This window comes from Stigmatopora nigra, chromosome 6, assembly GCF_051989575.1.
Source record: "Stigmatopora nigra isolate UIUO_SnigA chromosome 6, RoL_Snig_1.1, whole genome shotgun sequence".
NCBI lineage: Eukaryota > Metazoa > Chordata > Actinopteri > Syngnathiformes > Syngnathidae > Stigmatopora > Stigmatopora nigra.
Window position 1 is genome coordinate 3236801 of NC_135513.1, and position 18398 is coordinate 3255198.

The 18398-nt window shown below is 41.3% G+C and overlaps 1 protein-coding gene and 1 non-coding gene across 5 annotated transcripts in view; one reads left to right on the top strand and one right to left on the bottom strand.

Moving 5' to 3' along the window:
• adgrl1b (adhesion G protein-coupled receptor L1b) overlaps nt 1-18398 on the top strand; it is a 60004-nt gene that overhangs the window by 8769 nt on the left and 32837 nt on the right. For all 4 annotated transcript variants that reach the window (XM_077719899.1, XM_077719901.1, XM_077719900.1 and 1 more), the window contains exon 2: nt 17432-17551. In XM_077719899.1, coding sequence (XP_077576025.1) covers nt 17482-17551 — 70 coding nt within the window. In that variant the 5' untranslated portion in view covers nt 17432-17481. The remainder of the gene's footprint in view (nt 1-17431; nt 17552-18398) is intronic.
• On the bottom strand, nt 15635-15824 carry LOC144198785 (U2 spliceosomal RNA). The gene has a single exon (XR_013326784.1). It is a non-coding gene; the product is annotated as a U2 spliceosomal RNA (small nuclear RNA).

Sequence of the window (18398 nt, forward strand, 5' to 3'; positions counted from 1 at the left end):
AAACTGTTTAGTGCAGTCTGAGACAAAAGTAATGAGCCAGTAAACTTTGGAGCTTCATGTTTGAAAAGTATAGGAGAGGCAATTTTTAAAGTTTGGAGGCAGCGCTGTTTAGGTAGTTTTTGTATGATTTGTTTGTTACGGACATTAAAATTTAGTTGGCCTAACGGGGACAAATTTGCCAAATTCCGTGGCCATATACTTCTCAAGGGCCAGACCAAAGTACTTCTTGTTTTGGGCAAATAATGTGTCGCCATGGTAAGAAACCAGAACTCATGGACATCTTGTGAACATATTACAAATATACTGAAATTCAGGTAAAAATATCTTACTTGCTAGGAAACTAACTGGAAAAATTATTACATTTCGTTGTCAGTAATACATGCTGTTAGCAAATCACCTCCATAGGCCCTTCAGGGCAGGACAATAATCATATACAGTTAAAAACAAAATAAGTTAGGTCATTTTCAACTTCCTCTTTAGAGCCTCCTGTCAAATATCATTACAAAGGAATGTTGGACCTGGGTTGTTATTAACGGTTCAGTGATTTTGGCACGTTGCCAAAACCAATTTGAACTTAAACCCTCCCTAAAACTCACCATTTTAACAACTTTAGATCTCCCAAGTTTCATGAACACACTGAGCAATTTTGAAGCCGATGGATGGTAGTCCCTTAGATCAGTTTGTTTGAACAAATTGCCAAAACCAATTTGAACTTAAAGCCTCCCTAAAACTCACCATTTTAACAACTTTAGATCTCCCAAGTTTTATGAACACACCGAGCAATTTTGAAGCCGATGGATGGTAGTCCCTTAGATCAGTTTGTTTGAACGTGGACCCTAGAAATGGACAAAAAAAGGCCAAACAATCATCATTTTTTTCCAACTTTGAGGCAAGATGGCCAACTTCATTCAGGGGACGCCCTGAATCGGTGTCCAACCAATCGCAAGGAGATGGACAACCATTCACACTTAAACCTAGAGGTGATTTAGTGTTCACCCAAAATTCTCTTCTGCCTTCTTAAAATGCTTTCTTTTGCCACAATGAAAGATACACCATGTCAAGTTGCGGTATATAATACCAGTAATGTTTTTCAAGGAAAAGCTTCACTGTTTACTCACTTGTGTGCAACAATATTCAATTCTAGACCTGCACTGGATGAAAAAAAATGGTCGCTAATTATTAATGGGAACGCTCCTCAAAGGTCTAGCCCCCTAGAAAAGACAATAGCAATGTGGAAAATAATCCGAGATGTCTGCAAACATGATATGACAAATATTTGGGTATTTGCTAAGAATATCCAAACCAATAACTTCACAAGCGAATTTAAGTTTTTTTAAGTCGATCCCATCCCATAAAGGTATCTATATGGTAAAGAGAAATATGATTTTAAGAAATGCCACCAATTGTGTCTTCATGTCAGAGGCGGGGGTCACCCTGAATGCCTCTGGCCTAAAGAAAGCAGGGATAGGCTCCAGCACCCCTCACAACTCTTGTTAGGATTAGGTGGTTCAGGGTGAGAACAATATTTAACCACATTCACTTTTTATTTTTATGCATTATTTGTACACATTCACTGACTGTATGGCAGATCAGGAATAATTAGCTTATTGAAAACAGACAGCATGTAGAGTTAAAATTTCATGATATCAACTGCTTCTGATTATTTGATTGCATTATTGAAATATGGAACCACTTAAAAGTGGAGCAACTTCACAGATGCGCTCAAAGCACTCAATCAGAGATCAAATTTTAGGAGCAAAATAAATGTAACAATAATGTTCATTGCGACCCGTGCAAGACTCGTTACGCCCTGTGCTTCACAGTTCTGAGATAGAAGGTGCAATCGGTGGATTCCTACTTTCCTGTGTGAAGTTTGCATATTGTCCTCGGGTGTCTGTGGATTTTCTCTGGGTGCTCTGGTTTCTTCCCACATTCCAAAAACATGGCTGGTTGAACACCCAAAATTGACCCTAGGTCTATAAATGAGCATGAATGGTTGTCTGTGTCCTTACGTCTGACGGTTGGCTGGCCAGCAATTCAATGTATCCCTTGCCTGGTGCCCATAGTTAGGCTCTAGCGCCCCCAGTACCACTAGTGAAGATAAGCGCTATGGAAAATTAATTAATGTCATTCGTTTCCTTGTGCCAGCGCTTGGCTGGCAACCAATTCATGTTGCTGGTCCAGAATCCCCTTCAATCTTCTGAGGGTAATCAGTAAGGAAAATGAAAAAATGAAAATCAGACATAGGCATTGTCGTCATCATTGACTTGACAAAAAGCCTAGTAGTCATCATACCCTCAGCAGCGTATGACGAAATTGTATAGTGCTTCTCCACAAGTTCGTCTTCCCAGGCCAGACACATTTATGACATTTATTTATGACATATTCATACTTGTTAGCTCTCCGCCTTGAGCGCCATTTTCCGGCGACTACAAGTTGCCTCACCGATGCCAACAAGAATAAAATGGATCACTTACCTCTCAGTCTTTATACTTACCCTCCCTCAGTCATCCTGTGGAAGGTAGATCTGCACCAAACGACCTTCCTGTTACTTCAATTCGACTTGACTTAATTTCATAGTAGGGATATGTGTAGTCGTCACGTCACGTGTTGCTGCAGGTTCAGAGACCTGATGGCTGTTGGGAAGTAGCTGTCCTTGAGCCTGTTTGTCCGTGCTTTGTAGGACCTGTAGCGTCTGCCAGATGGAAGCAACTGGAACAGGCCGTGTCCAGGGTGGTATGGGTCTCCAACAATGGACCCGGCTCTTCTGAGGTATCGGGAAAGTGAATAATGTTCAGATACACCAGGCTAAACCTGTCAGATCACTGTGAATGTTAGTGGCTGTTTTTCACCAAACTTGTATGTTTCTTAATTTGTGAAATTGTGCTGCAGCATAAGTAGAGATGAGTTATTTCGCCCGCATTTTTGCTGCATTTATTGACCTGAATTTTGTACATTCTACGTGGAAAAATAATCTTTTTTCGAAAATGTTTTCTCCCGAGCATTCCCCTTCAGACATTTGAACAATATAAAATCTCACGACAGGTTGTGGGGGTATTGGAGTGGGTAATTCAGAAAAAAATTCTGGATTATAATGATAACATGTTAAAATTGACTCAAGTTCACATTAAGTTCACCTTGTTAAAATCATGTTGTATTTTTAGGCTCATCCTTAAATGAAACTCAAATGTCTCAAATTTTGGAATGCATGATGTTTTATGGTCTTCTCAAATGTTTGAGAGTTAATTCCATTGTCAAAATGTCCTTCCTTTTGACCATTTAAGGTTCTCCCAAGTCTAGAAGTTGTGCACATTTTGATTTTTGCACATTTTTGTATAAAAAAAAATCTTGATATTTAAAAATGGCCCGTTTTTAACCTCCAAACTCCAGCTTGCCTTTGTTAAAAAGCTGTTGATTCCACACTGCCAGCAACAAAGGCAGGCAAAACAACCGCTGCACCATCAGGTGGCTATCTTGTCAAGCATGATGCGGAAATGAAAGATTTTAGGCAAAGAAATACTGCTTGAACGGCTGCCAGACATATACGGTAGTATTCTCAAGCATGTATATTTGTAACTCAAAAAATGATGACCATACCATATGTTGTGAATGAATGCTTTTTCATGGCGACATGTGTTTAGCATTTGCCAGTTATCAGTACCAGTGCAATCCTTGGCATGAGCAGAGAAAAAGTGGAGAAAAAATTATTCACAATTTTCTTCACAAATGATAGGTGACTTATACTCAAGTAAATATGGTACTTACATGTGCTTTCCATTGCTCGCTCAGGGCACCGCCATCTTACCTCTGGCTGGCCAAGTGTGAGTTGTGTTTGTAGTGTTTACCATGTCAGCACATCCCAATAGTTGTTAAGGCTGTTCGAAAGTCTCACGATCGATCATTCATATTGATACCTGCGTAATGTGACTCGGATACATTTCCTGGTTGTACTGGCCACGTGACTTCATTTTTGAATTTGTCGACATGCAGGCAACACCCTTTCTGAATGTGCAATCGAGCAGATGTTCCTTTCGATTCATACAGTATCACAGAAATACCACATGCAGTGATTTGCCTTTAGATTTTCCCTTCAAAGTAGTAACACATTTGTGCTCCATATTGAAAGCATGAATATGGGGGTGAAACTTGTGAATCAGAGGGCGTCTTATCAAGATGGTTGTCGCTCTCCTTGTGCCCTGCGATCGGCTGGCCATCGAATCTGGATTCCCCCCGCTTCTGGCCTGGAGTCAGCTGGGAGAGGCTCCAGCCCCCCTTGCGTCCCTAATGAAGATAAATTGGTTCAGAAAATGAGATGAGAGGGAGATGGGATGTAAACAACCTGCTCTCATTTAATGCTGATTTTCTCGACAGTTGAAAGTGTTACGTGCAATGTTGTTATGTAATGCTTCCGAAATTGCACTGAGCCTGGCATTTGTTTTTGGCCTGCAACAAACAAATGATTGACATGTGGTGACACCTCTATTGCCTGGAGTCATACATCGACCCGACAAACACAGAGATTCTAATACAGGAGTAAGGAACCTATTGCTCAGAGCCCCATGTGGCTCTTTTAATGGGTGCATATAGCTCGCCGCTACCCTTTAAGCAAAAATATGAAAACCGTTGGTGAGAGAGCTGAGTTCCGAATGAACCAATAAGAAGGTCACACATTTTTATGTAATTTGACTTTTCAATTCTGAGTATGGCTCACAAGGAATAACATTTCAAAATATGAATTGTTTATGGCTCTCTCTATCAAAAAGGTTCCTGACCCCTGCTCTAATGCCTCATAAGTGGTTGTACAGCAGTGTGTGCATGCTTCAACTGCAGAGTTCAACTGTCTGAAAGTACACTAAACTAAACACATACAGGATGTGGAGGAGTGATTTCAAATCCAGTGCTAATCTCTAAATTTTATGGAAGATCCATTTCATGCCACGGAAAGCATTTGTGTTTGCTATCTCGCTTGTGATATTTGTATCTTTCCATCATCCTTTGAATTCCCTTCACACACTTAAACATTTTCACATGCAAGCAGCACAGCACCTCAAGCCTGTTTGGACATTTTATGCTCTATAGAAAATTACAGGCGGACTACACTCTGTAGTCAAATGAGAAGGCAGTTACTGTCTGTTGATTTTTATGGGGTGTTTTATTGTAGTGTAAATCTTTGTACCTGTGTGATTGATTTTTTTATTCATTTCCAAGCTTCCTTTATTAAGATCAATTTTTGTGGGCTGACTTTGGGCCAGAAGCGGGGAAGACCCCGAATTGGTGGGCAGCCAATTCCAGGGCAAAAGGATACAAACAACCATTCACGCTCACACTCATACCTAGGGACAATTTATAATGTCCAATAAACTTACCATGCATGTCTTTGGAATGTGGGAGTAAATCGGAGGACCCGGAGAAAACCCATGCAGGCCCGGGGAGAACAAGAAAACTCCACACAGGTGGACCGACCTGGATTTGAACCCAGGTTTCCCATTGTGAGGCCGACTCGCTAACCACTCAGCAGCAGATTTTATATGAAGTATCATAAAGAGTTAAAAAAAATGTCAAAATTCACGATGAAATCGCAATCGAAAGACGGGAGAAGGCTCTGCTTCTTCTTTGGCGCTGAGTGACACCAAATTCAGCGCCAAAAAAGAAGCAGAGCCTTCTCCCGTCTTTCGGTTGCGATTTCATCGGGAATTTTGACATTTTTTATGAACCTTTTATTATACTTCAAAAGAATTTCACCGCAAAAGAAGAATTTCAACCCAGAAGACGAATTTCACCCTAGAAGATGAATTTCACCCCTGAAGACGAATTTCACCCCAGAAGACGAATTTCACCCTAGAAGATGAATTTCACCCCTGAAGACGAATTTCACCCCGGAAGACGATTTTCACCCCGGAAGACGAATTTCACCGCAGAAAAAAGAATGACGCGCCGAAGAAGAATTTCAGTGAGCAGGATCGCCATCTTTCCTTTCCTGTTTTCTTCGGATTACACGTCGCATCGTGCATTACACATCCTATCGACTTATGGTGAAGAGCTCAGCCACAGTAAACTGAGGACGGCGCGGGTGCGCAGCCTCGAGCAGCCGGTCAGGGGCCGATCGGGCAGCGTGTGCCGGCGGCGAGCGAGGTTTGCCTTGCGACCCAGCCGCGGCCGAAACAGGCAGCATTCCCTTACAATACTGAAGAGAATGGTTATCTCCTTAACAAGTTTTAACATGGATTTGGAAGAGGATGCCTTCCCGAATATTCTTATTCAAAGATGAACTTAAAGTGACAGCGTTCACACAGATCGCCTGATGCTCAAAAGAAGGGATTAGTGTAAGTAGTAGTCAAAATAATAAATAAGTAGTAGTCAACATAGATAAGTAGTTGACCTGAATAAGCAAAAATAAGGAGGAACACTCGGTCAACACATTCATCATTGATATACCTTGTTGCGTCGGAAGTCCAGGAAGATTTCCCTGGTTTTGGAGATGTAGCGGACTGTAGTCAGGCTCTGTCAACCCCTGTAACTCTTGTGAGGATAAGCGGTTCAGAAAATTAATGAATAATTATAAACAAACACGCCTCGTGTTGCAGAGGTTCACTCGCTTGATTTCGGTGTGGGGAGTGCAGATGATCATTTGTCTCTCTGTGTGCCCGGCGACTGACTGGCGACTGGTCTATCCCATCCTTGCCCCAAGTCAAATAGGATTAATTCCAGTGATGACCAGGACTGTTGAAAATGGATGAATGGACAAATTGCTATCAAACATGGATCTGCAGTTATATTCCCATTCTAATGTGTGACTGTGAATTATAGAATTGGTCTAATTTTTGACTTTAGGTGAGAAGCAGAAGTTAACCTGGATTGTTTGCTAGTTAATCTTTGGATAGATACAATTTAGACAAAAATAAAAACAATGAAATTCACATCCGAGGGCAATTTGATTTAAGAGATGTGATGATCAGCAAAGCCGTTGGTGAATTTTGACCTATTTTGTCAATTCATTAGATGTTTTATTATACGGTAAGCACAATGCCACAATAGGGCAGGCCACATAGGGTGTGATCACCCTGGCACATGCATTTCTGGCCATGTGTGTTTATTTCACTTGTGGTCCACTCACACACACTTTCATTTATAGTGTTCCTCTTTCAAGTAGGCCGGCCTGTGGCCGGGGGCTGCGTCCTGGTTGCAGGGAGAGAACGCTGTGCGGTGAACAGGGGGCTTGGGTGTGTGGCTTTGTCAAGGCCCATCAGTGTCCTTGCTCTACTTACTCTCCACCAACACTTAAGGATGTCTGGAGGTGGGATTGTATGTGTGTTTGTGTGTGTGTGTGTGTGTGTGTGTGTGTGTGTGTGTGTGTGTGTGTGTGTGTGTGTGTAAATGTGTTCGTAAGGCTGAGGCACAATGAGAAAGAGGGAGATCAAAATGGGGAATGCGAGCAGAAGAACATGCTGCTGCAAGGCCTTTTGGCTGAGATGAGACATTCATGTGCACTCCATTTCTTTGTGTATCCAGTATGTGCATGTGTGAGAACACTGGGAGTGGGGGGTGGGGGGTGAGGGGGGTTGGGGGGTTGGGCGGGGGGCTCATTCGAGAGACTCATTTGATGTACTGTTATCATCATGCAAGGGTGATTGTGTCTGTCATTGTAGTCCTAGGGGTCTTTAATATAGTTGGGTTGTTTCAGTAGATATCAGTGGAAAGGCAAGTACAAGGGGTACATCCAATTACAAATGCTTCTACACTAAATATTCAGGTTCCAAAAAGCCTTAATGGGAAACCTTTTGTTCCAAGATACATCAACAATCCGAGTGACCCCATCTTGGATCACTTACCTCCTCACTTATCTCCTCACTTACCTTTAATCAGCCAGCAGGATGCAGATCACCGCTCAATACCTTTCATGTTACCTGACCCCGAAATTATTGCACAGAAGGGATTGTAAGTCGTGCTACCGCAAGTTCAGAGTCCTGATGGCTGCGAGAAAAAAAATGTCCTTAAGTCTATTTGTCCGTGCTTTGTGAGACCTGTAGCGCCTGCCAGAGGGCAGCAGCTGGAAAAGGTTGTGACCAGGGTGGTATTAGTCCCTGACAATGTTCCCACTAAGGTAGCGAGGGCTGGCAATGTCTTCCAGTGAGGGCAGCGCAGCCGAGGATATCCGGGGAAGTATTCATCACTCTCTGCATGGCCTTTTTGTCTGCTGTGCTTCCAGCATACCACACTGTAATGCAGTTGACTCTGAACTTGCGTTAGCATGACACAATCCCTTCTGTGCAATAACTTATATTGTGCAATATTTTAAGATTTACCTAGCCGGGACCTAACTTTTTATACTTTTATATTACTATTTATGTTTTTTTTTTACTGGGAAAATGCACTTTGTGGAGTAGCACCACCAATTTCTTTATATGCAGCTGTGTATGATGACAATAAAGGGTTTTGATTTTGATTTTGAGTATGCCAGGATGCTCTCCACAGTGGCTCTATAAAAGGTCACCAGAAGCTTAGGGTCCAAGTTGTTCCTCCTGTGTACTCGTAGGAAATTAAGTCTTTTCTGGGCCATCTTCACCACTGCCGTGGTGTTGGTAGACCAGGAGAGCTTGTCTGTGATGTGGACCCCAATTTGAAGGACTCAACCCTGTCTACGAATACTCCACTTATGAGGTGTGGGGCCAGATCTGTGCTGCGTTTGCGAAAGTGCAGGATTATTTCTTTAGTTTTCCTGGTGTTCAGTGTGAGATTGTTCACCAACCACCACATAGACAGTTTGTCGACCTCATCTCTATAGGCAGACTCATCCCCTACTGAGATGAGTCCGACCACAGTGGTGTCATCGGGAAATTTCATGATGGAGTTAGACTGGTGGGTCGTGTACAGTCGTATGTGTACAGAGAGTACAGAAGACCACTCATTACACAGCCTTGAGGGTAGCTAGCACTCAGTGTAATGGAAGAAGAGAGGTGTGGACCAAATCTAACAGTTTGTGGACAGTTGGTTAAGAAGCTCTTATTCCAGCAGCAGATGGAAGAGGATAGTCCATGGTGGGAGAGTTTGTCAGCCAGAATGTCCGGCATTATAGTGTTGTAGGCTGAGCTACAGTCAATGAAAAGCATCCTTACGTAGTTCCAATGGTGCTCTAAGTGGCTCAGTGCTGTGTGTAGAGCTATGACGATGGCGTCTTCAGTGGACCTATTTGCTCTATAAACAAACTGGTGAGGGTCAACTGAGGGAGGGATTGTATCCTTGATATGGCGGGCGACCAATTTTCAAACCACTTCATGTTCACAAGCGTTAGTGCAACAGGCCTATAATCACTCAGGCTGTCAATGGTTGGCTTTTTAGGGACAGGGATAATGACGGCAGATTTCTGGCAGGATGGAATGATGGATTTTTGCAGGGAACAATTGAAAATCTTTGTGAGAACATCAGTCAGCTGGTCAGCACAGGCTTTGAGCACCTTCTCAGGTACTCCGCCAGGGCCAGCAACCTTCCCGGTGTTCACAGCCCTCAGTACCTGTCTCACTTCATGTTCCTGAAGCTTAGTTCTTAATGGTTCTAATACAATTCTAAATGATTGACCCAATATTGCAAAATGTCCTCGTATTTTGACACATTATGTTTAAGCAAATGTGTTATTTTTTTCCCTTGTTAAAATATATGAATGAGATAGAAATGTATGAAAAATTATATTTTAAAGATTGTAGTCTTTTTGTTATGTGGTTTTTGTTTTGCCATTTTATCCGTTAAGACTGAGTGTTTTAGTATTTTATTTGATGTGATTTATTTAGTAATCTGGGTTTTAAGTGTTAAACCAAGATTTAGTAATCTGGGATTTAAGTGTGAAACCAAGATTTCCCTATTTCAAAAGACGATTGGCAACTATAAAAAGTTGTTTATATTTTTGTTTACAATGGATGTCCAACCCTCCACCATAGGCCAATTACGACATCAGTCGTTTGTCTTCGTTGTCACAACTGTGTACGCTATGTAAACTAGGGTTTAAATTCAGTATTAATTATGTAATTTTCCAAAAAATCAACTAAAACATGATGATTTGATAAATCCAGTGATAAAACAAGAAAATGCATTGGAGATTCTTTCGAACAATGAAGAAAGCTGAGAAAGTTACTTGACATCTCTTTGAAAGGTGATGTACTTTTGAGTTTTCCTATATCATTTTCCCTCATGGTAGATTGATGATAGAAATATGAATAAGGCTAGTATGTTTTTACATTTTGTAGCATCTGGAACCATTGCCCAAGGAAAAGATAGCGTCTTGATGTCTGTACATCTGGTTGGTAAAAAACTTAGATGGAGAAATAAAATAGTGTTAATGCATTACCGAGGGAAATATTACTTGCCAATGTGCGAATATGCTGTTGACAAAAGTTAGTTAAGCCATACCTCTAGTTACGAATGACTATCTACGAAATTTTACAATGAATTGCATAATCCCTCACGCAACTTTAATGCTACCCTCTTAATCCTTTAAAACGTATAAAGGTACACCAATTTGTACCACCTGATGGTGATGGTTCACCCGCCTGACTCAGGCGAGCATGGGATCAAATTCCGCTCAGTAGCGGTATGATTGTGAATACAACTGATCGTCTACCGCTCTGTGTGCCCTACGGCGACCAGTCTACGGTGTAGTCTGGCTTTCACCCAGGACAGCTGGAATAGGCCCAAGCAACCCCTTCTCTTATGAGGATGATCGGTATGAAGGATGAATTAATGAGTACCATTTTTTTATTAAATATATATGAAAATGTATGTACAGTTGTGGTCAAAAGTTTTTATTTAATTTTGAAAAACATAATGTCATGGCTCTCTTGGGTTTGCAGTTATTTCTGCAACTCAGATTTTTCTCTGATAGAGTGATTGGAACAGATACTTCTTTGTCACAAAAACATTCATAAAGTTTGGTTCTTTTATTACTTTATTATGGGCAAGCTTCTGGTTGAATCTTTGACCACTCCTCTTGACAGAATCGGTGCAGTTCAGTTAAATTTGATGGCTTTCTGGCATGGACTTGTTTCTTCAGCATTGTCCACAAGGGTTCTCAATGGGGTATATATATGTCAGGACTTTGGGAAGGCCATTCGAAAACCTTAATTCTCGCCTGATTTAGCCATTCCATTACCACTTTTGACGTGTGTTTGGAGTCTTTGTCATGTTGGAAAACCCAACTGCACCCAAGATCCAATCTTCGGGCTGATTATGGTTATCTTGAAGAATTTTAACGTAATCCTCCTTCTTCATTATCCCATTTACTTTGTAAAGCACGAGTTCCATTGGCAGCGAAACAGCCCCACAGCATAATACTACCACCACCATGCTTGACGATTTGCATGGTGTACTTGTGGTTAAAGACTTCACCCTTTCTCCTCCAAGCATATTGCTGGGCATTGTGACCAAACAGCTCGATATTTGTTTCGTCTGACCACTTCCCCCAGAAGGTCTTATCTTTGTGCATGTGAGCAGCAGCAAACTTCAGTCGAGCCTTGAGATGCCGCGGTGGACACTGACACCTGTGTTCCAACAGCTTCTAATTCTTGGCAGATCAGCTTTTTGATGATTCTCGGTTGAATTTTCATCCTCCTGACCAATTTTCCCTCAGCAGCAGTTGATAGCTTGCGTTTTCTTCCTGATCGTGGCAGTGACAAAACAGTGCCATGCACCTTATACTTACAAACAATTGTTGCACTGATGCTCTTGGGACCTGCAGCACATTTGAAATGGCTCCAAGTGAATTTCCTGACTTGCTCAAGTCAATGATTCGCTTTTTCAGATCCATGCTTAGCTCCTTTGACTTTACCATTGTAGCGTTTTTGGGCGTCTGCCTCCAATGAGCCCTGTTTAAATGGCCTCAGAGAAGTCACCAGCTGTTGTCACTCATAATCACTCACAAGAAGTTAAGCGGCGATGCTATGAAGCTCATTTCACTCACACAATGTTAAAGTCAACAAAATTTATAATTTATGTTGCTGTGTGAATATTTTTGACCCAGCAGATTTGTTCACTTTTTCTGTTAACCCATAATAAAGTCAGAACAGAACCAAACTTTATGAATCTATTTTTTTGTGACAATGAAGTATCTGTTACAATCACTCTATCAGAGAAAAATTAGAGTTGTAAAATTAACTGGAGACTCAAGAGAGCCATGACAATAGGTTCTTCACTAGTGTATGCAAACTTTTGACCACAACTGTATGTATGCAAAAAAAGAGCAAAAGAAACGAACAAACCTGGGGATAAAATGCAATCTCCACCCACGTGGGTTTGAATTCTCGAACCTAGAACCGTGAGGACGACCCTCTAACCAGGTGGCCTGCATGCAAACCAACAACTTCAAATTATGTTAGGCACATTAAGAAAAACCATGGAGTGTCATATCTTGACTCACCTATTTACTCTTCAATGTCGAGACCTGCAATTCGCGGCCTCAAGGAGGTTGATCGTTCACTTCTACAATGTGCTAACCTTGCGGCTGCCTAGAACCAATGCTTCCTGCTAGCAAATCGGGGGCCTGCGAGGTGTTGAGAAATAGCTCAACCACCGTCAATCCAGCATGACAATTAAAAAAAAATGGATCGAGGAAGTGTATTGTAGGGTCGCTTGTGTGTGGCAATGTGATGGCTATGGTACTGCGACATCACTGCAACTGTAAATAGTTGTCCAATTTGTCTGCATGAAAGTAAGCCCATTTTGTTTGGTTACTCCAGAGAGCACTTTGCAAGAAATTCTTGTCAATTCATATAACGTAGCAATATTAATTATTTTATTTGTACCGTGTTTGTGGTTTCCTAACTAGGACAGATTGTTCTATCTTCTATCAATGATTTCCGCATTAAATTCTTTCATAATCTTAAAAATTTGTATGTAAAAGCGTTCCTAAGTAGAAGGTTCAGATGTGTATGGCAAGGCATTGAAGATGTATTTTACTCCCCATTGTCTTTAGCCTAATTAGTTAATGAAACGAAAGACTCACTGTAGGTTACAGAAAATAAAAGGTAGCACTCTATCTTTACTCTCGAGCAGGATCGGGAACATTTTTGACTGAAAGAGCCATCATCAATTCATACTCTTAAAAGTAATTCCTTGAGAGTCATACCCAGAATTTAAGTAAAAATAACTGCAGTTATTTTTTGTCATTTAAACACTTTTAAAGTGGAAAAATATCTAAATTCTTTTAATAACAGTTATGCTGTTGCTAACTAGTATACACAGCACACTCAGGAAGCGAAAAATTACGACTAAAGCAGCGCTAAAGTTAGTGTTGGCTCCATTTAAATTTTGATTTGCCAACGCGAAGCTCTCATTGGTCAATGGATCACATTCTAGGTAATGACACAAACACAGAAATCTCCCAACACAAGGCTACCATTCGTCGTTGCAGCGACACCTTAAGTAGTGTTCCGAACACATGTGCCAGCACGTCGCCTCCATTGGTTATTGTAGCGCAGCGGCGGTCCATGCATTTTCTGGCGATGCCTTCAATCCAACCCCTCAAACTATTTTATGGGTATAAAATCTCTACTGCATCTACAGCTGAGACACATTAAAAATAATCAATAATAACCTCATACAATCAAAATATTATTTAGGAATATTGCCATATTTTACTCACCAAAAATCCTTTTTAACTATACACAATATCCATCTTCCTTTCTTTCTTCCTTATTTTCTATCGCCATAGAAGCTAATGATGAAAGTCGAGCTTGTCCTGTCGTATTTCTGGCATAGTCTGTCTTGAAAATGGCTTTAAATCAACACAACAATATATTTGCTTGTGCAGCTCGCTCCAAATACAGCCTAGTAGCTCTCGTAGTTATCGCACTGACTTTTCCCAGCTGTAACAGGCTTGCTAGCTTTCCTAGAGGTTGACAGCACTTTCTTAATGATGTCCATTTTTTTCTGGAAAATAGCTTTGTGAGCAAATCTACAACCAAATCCATTTGTTTTCTTCCGTCGGCCATTGTGGGTGTAATTTGCGGTCTCTGGCTGGCTCACTCTGGCTTTGGCCCGCCCACTCGATGACTAGCCAATCATAGTTGGTGAAAGCGATGATGTATCCCTATGCCTGCGAAATGGCCTTGGTGTCACCAAATCGAATTCTGATTTGTTAAAGCAAGTCTAATCGACACTTGTTTAATGCAGCAGAACCCGCAGAACTGATTGTGAAGGCCTTGAGGCAGATTTCTGACCCTGGCAACAAATAATGGCTGAAATGTGATTGGTCAAATGCTTCAATATGAAAACACACATCTGGAAGCAGTGCAACCAGGGGGAAAAGCAATGAAAGGAAGCTAACAGGCATTTTGGAATTGTTTAATTATTGATGGACAAACTATAATATATGATTCAGATATTTCTTAGGCCAGCAGAGAGGGCCTTGAAAGCCCTGACAGCCCGCCACTGATGTAGCGACACTAAAGTGAGTGTTGCCGCCACTCTGATCTGCCAAAGTGAGGCTTTTATTGGTGCCTTCGGGACTCAGCTCTCTCACCAGCGGATTCCATATTTTATCTTATAGGTCAGCAGAGAGCCATTTGCACCCATCAAAAAAGAAATATCTGGCTCGCAAGCCATAGGTTCTTTATCCCTGCTCTAGAATATACTCGTAGATGGATACTCTATTAAAGTATAATTTTAGTGTTTCGGATTGAACACTAATAAAGGGTACCTCCTTGTTATCGGAACAGATGGTCTGCCCCCGTTAGTGGACTGATCATCGCCGAACTATGTTGTTCTTGATCCTTAAGGAGTTCCTAGAGGATTACAGAATCCCTTTTGCAAACACTCATTCATCCATTCATCATCCATACCGCCGATTCTCGAAAGGGTTGCGGGTGTTGCTTGAACCTAACCCAGCTGTCTTCGGGCGAAAGGCAGACTACACCCTGGACTGTTCGCAAGTCAGTCGTAAGGCAAACTCCGAGACAAACAACCATCCACATTCCCAATGCTTGCCCGCACCGAAGTCTGGCGAGTGAAACCCTACACCACGGGGCAGCCTTTTGCAAACAGAGCATACTAACTGTCTTTAGGCCTAATGCCTTCATTTTTGTGACTTTTGGTGATGTTTTTACTATAGTGCATTCAAGTAATTTTTTACCTATAACTCAAATTCAGCATTTAATTATTCTCAGGTTGTATCCATATTTTCCTCACTTATTTACAAACAGATTTCATGTATTTAGATAAGGGTTGGGCAAAATATACCACAAAGGGCCGCAGTGGGTGTGGGTTTTCATTCCAACCCATAAAGAGGACATCTTTTTACCAATCAGGTCTCCTTCAAAGCAATCAGTGGATTGCAGCCAGATGCTTCTTGTTTTCTGCAGAAATCTCATTGGTCAAAGTGTCTGTGCTGGATCGGTTGAACCCTGTGGACCGGTTTGCCCACCCGTGTTTTAGAGGAAAATCCTGAATCAGACCTTGCAGTAATTTTTTAAAATGTAAACATCAGCTGCGACTACATATGGTTTTGTTCACATGATCATTGCTAATAGTGTTTCAAATCAAATCAAAAGCCTTTATTGTCATCATACAAAGCTGTGTATGACGAAATTGGTGGTGAGCAAAGAGCCGCTGCACCCGTGCGCGCCACCATTTTGGATTTTAAAAATCTGAAACCAAGAGGTGCACCTTTCCTGGAGATATTGCAATACCAGGATGATGCATGGAATGGAAGGAGCAAGATCTTATTCCATCTCTGAGTTCCAACAACAACTTAATATACGGTCCTCATATAGGAGACGTATCAGATAGTAAACTGATAAGAACAGATTCTACACTTAATCTAAGCCAAAATGCCGAGTAGTGATTTGTTAGCCTCTGTCCTTTCTGAATGAAAAACAACACTGGTATGATGAACAGAGCATGCTTTTACATGTGTTTATCTGGCTTGGGTTTCTGCAACAAAATTGTGAAAACATCCAAATTATTATTTTTTCATTATTTAAAATGTGTTCACAATGCCAAATTAAATGTCATATTCAATAAAATCAAAGTCAAATTGTGGGAGAGTTTGTCATACTCAAATAACGTATCGTATACAAAGATTCGGTCAAGAAGATGGATGGATGACGATTAATTTCCTTACATCTGCTCTGATCACTTGTTTCCATGGGCTGCCATGATGATGTATTGTGTCTTACGTCTGTACATGCCTGCATTATTTTAAAACATATTCAATTGATAGGTTTCAGGGCTGTAAATCAGTATCATTTAACCCAAATGCATGATGTGGATATAACTTTACTCAAGCATGGTTGAACTTGGAAATCACATGCAATCTATCTACTAATATTCCCTCAAAGCTTTAAAGTGTGTGTGTGTGTGTGTGTGTGTGTGTGTGTGTGTGTGTGTGTGTGTGCGTGCGCGCATGGGGTGAGGGGGTCTATTGGATGATCAGCACTTTTTTTACTAGTCTGCGAATGCAAGCTAAATGTTTGTTAAGGAATGACCTATATATGTCTCTTCTTATTACCAAACAAGAGGTTGCAAAGAAGCACAAATGAGCACATAAAATATGAATAGTACAGTAATAACACATTTTACTGTGACACATACAATGTACGTACATGTTTTTGATTATTTTTTCCTTATGACATCTTTCTAAGTTTTAATATAAACTTTACCTAAACCTAGTGTGACTAAAAGCAGAACCAATCCATAATTCTTCAACAGCATTTTTTTTAAGGCACACCCACACAATTTGATATTATATTTTAACATGATGCAGTTCAGCCTCAGGACCACGTTTTCAATTCATTCTGAGTAGCCATCTTCCTGTTGTTCGTCTTTTATGCATCTTGCATGTTTCTTCTTTCCACGTTAAGAGTCTGCATGACATGGCACATTCACCTACATTCAGATCTGTAGGCCACCACTCCATTTTGGGTGCTGTGGGAGTTTGCCTCTGCCTCAATTATTTAGGATTACTGAAAAGTGGCCTAATGTGTGCGTGTGTGTGTTTGTTTGTGATTGCACCAGTCGTGTGTGGATAGAAGGATTATGATTGTTTTGTGGGTCAGTGGTGCTCCGGGGCTAACTATAGATTTCTGGCAGATATTACAGCATATTTACTCTTCAAAATTGCAGATGCACACAAAGCCAGCAATTCTCTGTGCTCTCGCTCGTTCTCTTTCACGCCATCGCTCCCCTCCTTCCCTGGACTGCACTGGCCTGTAACCATAGCAACAGCAGATGGAGAGACTTTGCTGCTCGATTGCTCAATTGTTATCTCGGTTTCTTTCACGCCCTCCTTGCTGTCTGTCTGTTATTCTGCTCTCCTCCCATCTGCTGCATATCACGTGCGTCCGATCAGCGACTGTCTGTCATTCAACATCCATCCAGCGTGCAAGCAAAAACATCATTATTATGCACAGAAGACTCTGCAGGGCTCACCTCTATCTCTGTTTCCTTGCAGGCTCTTCCAACTTGGCTCCTGGTGAGACGACCAAACTCTTCCTTTTCGGCATGGCGCTGTCATTGTGGTTATTAGGCGTGGGCTTGTTCACTTTGGCTCATGTCAACCCTTCCAGCCAAGGTAAGCTTCACCAGCCATCATGCCAAGATGATGCAACCTGAAAAACAAGAAATAGAAAAAAAGACGACGTTGATGTCAGAGGTTGTGAATCATTGTTGACAAAATCATTAGGCCATCATTGCAAAATTCTGTAAAGACTGTGAACTACATAAACAAAAGACTCTGAACACATTTGAAGTGTGGCCAAAAGAGAGTAATTTAAAGCTGCCAGTAGTTGTTCCTTAATGAAGTATCAGTCATTCAGCACCATGGAGAGTTACAACACACCGCCAGAATACTGATCACAACGTCACCTTGTGCTGGTATTACTCGAAGATGACCCTTTTTTGTGTACAGTAATACCTTGATATATGAGTGCCCCGACATACGAGGAATTTGAGATCCGAGTAAAATTTTGAGCAAATATTTCTCTTGAGATACAAGACAAATTTTGATTTTTGGGTTAAACAGCCGACGCAAGAGGCTTTCTGCCTTTCTCCCCGCAACTCCCTCGTGTAAATGTCTCTACAAGCACCGGGCTTTGTTGCATTTTTTCAGGTTTTTTTTTCTCCGTTAGTCAGTGCACAAGGATGTACGCGTGGCTGAGGTTGCTCGCCATTATGAGAGGAGTATACTAGTTCCTATTGGCAAGTGTTCGTGCGTTATCCTATTGTGAGGACATTTGTGTGCATTATTTTTGGAATATTTTGAAGGGAAGGGAAACAACCCTCGATAGGTTCCTTTTAAAAACTGCAGCTGAAAGTCAGGGTGGAGGCGGGGCAAATAGAGCAAACCCAGGAGAAAAGGGGTATAAAAAATTAGAATTGAGTGTTACAAAATCTATGTGCATAGTTGATGAATAAACTAA